The sequence below is a fragment of the Antechinus flavipes genome, chromosome 4 (assembly GCF_016432865.1).
Source record: "Antechinus flavipes isolate AdamAnt ecotype Samford, QLD, Australia chromosome 4, AdamAnt_v2, whole genome shotgun sequence".
Taxonomy (NCBI): domain Eukaryota; kingdom Metazoa; phylum Chordata; class Mammalia; order Dasyuromorphia; family Dasyuridae; genus Antechinus; species Antechinus flavipes.
In genome coordinates, this window is record NC_067401.1 from 143,591,476 (window position 1) to 143,597,815 (window position 6,340).

Here is a 6,340-nt window from a genome sequence, read left to right on the forward strand (position 1 = left end):
CCCCCCTCCTCCTGTATCTTTTTATTCCTTTCTTTCTCTTTTGGGGGTTCAAAGGTGAGGGATGAAGAGGAGAATGGGAATAGAGAGCAGACTGGAGGGAAGATGCAGGGCTTTTACATTAGGAATCCCTCATCGGGATCCAAAGTGTATCCTGAAGAGTGTCAGAAGGGTTATTAACATCCCTGAATTTTTTGAGGAAACCAAGAATTTCTCTCACTTCTGTATCCCTCCAGAAGGGAAAATCTTTTCCTTCCTATGTAGGGCAGCTAGGTGGTATAGTGGATAGAGGTCTGGGCCTAAAGTTAGGAAAACGTACTGACTTCAAATCTGGCCTCAAATACTGTATGTTTCTAGCTAAGTCACTTAAGACTCTTTGCCTTAAACTTTTTTTTTAATCTATAAAATGAGTTGGAGAAAGAAAAGTTGGAGAAACCCCCTCTAGTATCTTTGCCAAAAAAAACAAAAACAAAACCTCAAGTGGGGTTACAAAGAGTTGGACATGACTGAAATAACTGAATACAACAACAACCCTTCTGATTTGCTTAACTCTACTCCATATTCATATTCTAGACCCTTGCATTGCAGAGTTATCTCAAGAGCTCATGGGGTCCAGCTCCCTGCAGGTGAATGTTTAAACCATTCATGACAACTTTTCAAGGGCAGCCTCCATTCTGCCTCAATTTCAACCACCAGAGAAGCATCTGGGAATATCTAGCTATGGGGTCTAAGTTGCTGGCTCCTCTTTCTTCTACCAGAGAATTCAAAATGACTTTCCCCTAGAAAAACAGAGGCTCTGGGCCCTAGAAACCAGACATCAGAACTTTACAGCTTTTCCCAAGGGACTCCTTTAATTATAGTCAGAGGTTATAATCTGGCGGGACAGGAAATAGCCAGTCCACGTTTGTTTTTCTTGCACAGTGTGTGGGGTATAGGTCTTGGGGGTGGGGAGAGAGAAGCTAGGAGGGAAGGGAGAACAAAAAGAAGAAAAGTATGTTCCTCTTTCCAGATATTACTAAACCCACATGTGCACATACAGGTATGTGTGCCTATATAATAGCTTTTTTTTTGGTAAAACTTTATAATTTGCAATTTTTTTTACATTTTTGTTATTTTATTTGATAAACACATATATGGATGTGAGTATATATTATATATACATATATGTATATAATCACTTGCGAAACAGATCACAGCTTATCAAGATATCTCAGAGCTCAGCAGAGCTTCCCTTACACCTACCCATTAGGGTGGAGTACAGTTATGTGGGGTTAGAGGTTAGAAGGAAGTAGACAGGAAATAGATAGGTTCATAGTTTTTTGGTTACAATTAAATATTTAGAAAGAATCCAAGCATCACTGATGATTATCTTGCATAGCAGAAAACCAGTTTATTAATTAATCAACATGCATTACTTAAGCGCTTTCTCTGTGCCAGGAGACATGCAAGTATTGGGGTTGCAGAGAGTACCATGATGAATTTTTTGCCCTTAGTGATCTTACATTGTCTTGAGGGTTAAGTACACAAAGGCTAAATACAAAGTGAGTAGGAGAATAATGTATTACTAATAACTAGGGAGATTAGGAAAAGCCTCTTGAAGGGGTTTACATAGGAGCTGAGGCCTTCTAGAGAGTAGTTCCAAGGGCCTGAAGTGAGGAAGGAAATCATTTCAGGCATGGGGACTAGATAAAGGCATACAGATGGGAGATACAATGATATATACTCAAGATATAAACCAAGGCAGTTTAGATAGAGTATATAGTTATAGAGTATATAGTTATAGAGTATATAGTTCTTGAGTAATAAATAATAGCTTGTAATTATTCAGTTATTTCAGTCACGTCTGACTCTTTGTGACCCTATTTGGGGTTTTCTTGGCAAAGATACTAGAGTGGTCTGCCATTTTCTTCTCCAGGTTATTTTACAGTTAAGGAAACTGAGGCAAATAGGGTTAGGTGACTTGCCCAGAATTACTTAGTCAGTGTCTGAGGCCAGATTTCAATTCAGGAAGATGAATCTTCCTGATTCCAATCTGACACTCTACCCATTGTACCTCCTAGCTGTCTTAATAATAATAACTAGCATTTATTTTTTGCCTACTATGTGCCAGGCTAAAATTTTACAAATATTATCTCATTTGGTCATCACAATAACACTGGGAGATAGATGCTGTTATTATCCCCATTTTACAATTGAGGAAACTGAAGCACATAGAGGTTAAGTGACTTGCCCAACTTCAAATATCCAGTAAGTATGTGAAGTTGGATTTGAACTCAGACTCAGTATTCTATCCACTGTATTACTCAGTTGACCAATAATAAGTTATGTCGGGAAAGATAGGCTGGAGTCAGATTGTGAAAGGCTTTGAATGCCAAGCACGGGAGTTCATATTTAATCCTCAGGTCAAGGAAGCTTCTTCAGCATATATGTGATATACTGTGACCACCTGAACAGCAGTTTAGTTGGTGCAATAGAGCACTTGGCTTAGAATCAGAAGAAGATTCATTTGCATGAGTTCAAATCTGACCTCAGGCATTTACTAACTGTGTTACCCTGAGCAAATAACTTAGTCCTATTTGCTTCAGTTTCCTCCTCTGTAATTATGATCTAGAGAAGGAAACGGCAAACCACTCCAGTATCCTTGCCTGGAAAGCCCCCAAAATAAGAGTCAGATATATGACTGAAATGACTCTATAGCAACAACAAACTTTAGAAATTTCACTTGGGCAGTCATGTGGAATATAGATTAGAAGCTGGTTACAGGAAGGTACTCTAAATGTCCAGGTGAGCTGTGATGAGTGCCTGAATTAGCATGGCTGTGTTGTAAGTAAAAGTAGAGAATAATTTAAGAGAGATTCAGAAGATAGAATATCTTAGACTTGGCAGTGGTTTGAGGTTTGATATAGGGATGGAAGGATTCTGAGTTGTGAACCTGGTACTTTTAAGAATGGTTATGGCATGATCAGAAACAGAAAAATGATGTTTTAAGGGAGGGAAGAATGAGTTCTTTTTTGGACACGTTGGTGTCCATGATTTCTAGATAAACATGTTAAACAGACAGTTGGAAGAGATACAGGATTGGAGTTCAGGAAAGATATGAGATTGGAAAATATTGTTTATCAGTGAGTCATTTGTTTATCCATAAGAGTTAATGTGTCCACCATGAAAGAGTGTAGAGAGAGAAGAGAGTGTCTAGGACAGAGCCTTGGAATCCTACCACTTAGAGCTGGGTGAAATTCTAAGGAATCATTTGTTCTAGATTCCTACTTCTTTGTTCATATGAATATCTTCAGGATAGTTTATTTGTTTTCTTCTCCTCCCCCTCCTCTCTTCTTCCTCCCTCCCTCTCCCTCTCTCCTTCTTCCTTCTTCCCTGTCTTCCCCTTCTCTTCCTCTTTTCCTTCCTTCTTCTCCTTCTTCCTTCTCCCTCTCTCCCTTCTTCCCTTCCTTCCTTCCTTCTTCCCTCCCGCTCCCTTCATCTCTTTTTCTTTCCTTTCTTCCTTCCTTCTCCTCCCCTCTTTCTCCCTCCTTCCCTCTTCCTTTTCTTTCCTTTCATCCTTCCTTTTCTATCTCTTTTTCCCTCCCTCCCTCTCCCCCCTTTCTCTCTTTGCTCTCTCTCATTCTCTCACTCTCTCGCTCTCTCTGTTTCTCTCTCATTTTCTCCCTCCACATCTCTGTCCATCTCTCTCTTCTTATTCTGAATTTAACAAGCCCCAAATTAAAAAAAAAAAGACATTTCTATATACATAGTAGAACAGGGAAAAAGGATTATACACAAAACTGTATTATATATAACTTACTTTTCATTTCCAGTATATGTAATGGGGCTCCCCCTCAAGTTTTGGGCAGTTTTGTGTGCTGCTGCTAAGTATATGGAGGGAACTGTTATTTCTGTTTGGCTGATAGAAGAGTGAGCCTAAGGCATGTGGGGAAAAGCTCTCAGTGATGTGGTCTGCCTCTGAGATGCAGACATGTAGGAAGCCAGCTCTTATATCTGTGGCCTGGAGAACTGTCAAAGTCCTTCTTTCATGACAGCCTTCCTCGAGGTCTTTTCTCTACATTTCTTTCCCAAAAAGTTGCTGGAACCAACTGAAATAAGTTTCTTCTGTCAGGTACGTAGCCTTAAGCTCTACATCCTCTCAGCCAATCAGCAGTTGCATCTCCCTCCATATACACTGCCTTGAATGGAGGATTCATAGATATAAATATAATATTTTGTACATATAATAAATTCATCAACATGTAGCTTTCAAAGCTGTACTTCTTGTCTAAATTTCTTTTTGGCCTTTCTGTCTTTTTCTGTACATTTAAAAAATACTTCAATGACCCTCTTTTCTTTTTCTTTTTCTTTCTCCTTGAAGATTTCTGTCCCTAATCTATACATATGTTTTGAAAATAAAAAGCCTTAATAAAAAAAGAATTGTTTTCACATGTAACTGGGAAAAATAAAATTTTTGAAAGAGTCAAAAAAAAGATTTCTATCCCCAGGTGGAAACTTTATAGCCTCTCTTGCATTTTCACTTCAGTATCTTGTTATTCTAACGGCTAAGAAATTCTTTATTTCCAGTTTAAATTTCTTCTGTTTTAATCTCAGCTCTCTCTTCTTCTCTGACAGATTGTCCCAAAGGCCCTGATATCCTGGTGGTCCTGCTCTCAGTGATGGGAGCCATCTTACTTATTGGCTTGGCCACACTGCTCATTTGGAAGCTTCTAATCACCATCCATGACCGAAGGGAATTTGCCAAATTTGAAGAAGAAAGAGCGAGAGCCAAGTGGGACACAGTGAGTGAAGTGGACTGGGCTGGGCTGGGCTGAGTTGGTCTGAATAAAGGGAAACTCTAGGATTTATCCCCTTAGAAATAGCAGTAGGCTGGTGTTGCATTACATTTAACTTTCCCTTCCTTTTTAATATTGCCAATCCATAGCTTAGGTAGGTAGGCTGTCTTCATCAAAGTCCCCAGCTATGTACAGTGTCAAATTTGCAGGATCAAGAAGCATCAAGGGATCATTCTGAGAGACTTTGCTGTTCTTTCTGCAGGCGAACAACCCATTGTATAAAGAAGCCACATCCACCTTCACCAATATCGCCTACCGTGGGAACTCCTAATGGGATCCTTGTCATCAGCAGAGTCATGGATTGCGGATGTTTCCTTCCCCATGGTTACAGAAGATTGGATGGATGTTGTAGGATCCAGGAGCAGGGAAAGGGGGAGGGGAGGAACATGAAGATGTGTGTGAGAGATGTGTCTCCCTCTGGACATTTCCGTGTGTGTGTGTGTTTGTGTGTGTGTGTGTGTGTGTGTGTGTGTGTGTGTGTTGTGTGTGTGTGTGTGTGTTTAATTTAACATTTCTGAGGGAAATACCTCAACCAGCTTTTTTTTTTTTTTTGGCGGGGGGGTGAGCACTTATTTCAGGGATCCTTTTTTTTCTCATTTAGCTCTCCCTAGCAGAGCATTTGGGCCTCATTACCTCAGTGAGAAAACATCTCACCTCATATGAGCCAGACTTCCCACGAAAAAGGGCAGGAATATAGCTAACTGGGGTTGGGGAGGAGAGAAGGATAAAGCTTCACTAAGTCGTGGCTTCCCCATCATGGAGTCTGTGGCTCCTGGAACTGACTCAGTTACGTAGGGCCTTTAGTAGAAATTGTTGGGCTTTATTTTCTGTCACCTCAGTATATGTGGATGTGATAATATGGCCCCATTTCCATTCCTCTCTTCTCAGGTTGGATAAAGGAGAAGCCAAAGAGCAGAGATATGTTGGGCTTTGTTTCTCTGGAATAATTCTGCAAGGCTCTCTGGTGGTCTTAGCTAATGGGGCCAACAGCCCATGCTCATTGTTCTCTCTTTCTCTCTCCACTATTTTCCTTGAAGGGAATCCATGTCCTTCAGCTAGAGTAGTTGGGGTGGCTGAGCTATTATTGATGGAAAAAATTCTGATTTAGGATGCATAGGTGTATAACAAGGAATTCTTAAATCTATTTAACTGAGGCTAACCTCCCTATGTTAATACTATTTCATCTACTTCCAACTATGATTGCTATGGAAAATTTGGCTCGCTCCAGCAAAAATAATTCTTCTTTCAGGAAGGTGATGGGCTGAGATGCAGAAAACTGAGCACTGACACTTCTAATATTCTGTTCACTCTCTGTGGTCCCATTATGTTCCTCTGCGAATTGTACCCATACATTAGTCTACTCGCATTGACCTCATCTCATGAAAGTGTTAAAAGGGACCATATCTATGAGCCTCTAAACCTGATAAGCAAGAGGTACAGGAGTAGAATGATGGACCTGGGAAGAAGCATAATGGAAAGGCCATGAGATTTGGTGTCAGGGCTTGGAT

General features: G+C 40.3%; 1 protein-coding gene across 1 annotated transcript in view; it reads left to right on the forward strand.

Moving 5' to 3' along the window:
• ITGB3 (integrin subunit beta 3) overlaps positions 1–5,236 on the forward strand; it is a 68,483-nt gene extending 63,247 nt beyond the window's left edge. The window contains exons 14-15 of the mRNA XM_051994929.1: positions 4,612–4,778; positions 5,035–5,236. Coding sequence (XP_051850889.1) covers positions 4,612–4,778; positions 5,035–5,103 — 236 coding nt within the window. The 3' untranslated portion in view covers positions 5,104–5,236. The remainder of the gene's footprint in view (positions 1–4,611; positions 4,779–5,034) is intronic.
• Positions 5,237–6,340: the final 1,104 nt, after the last annotated feature.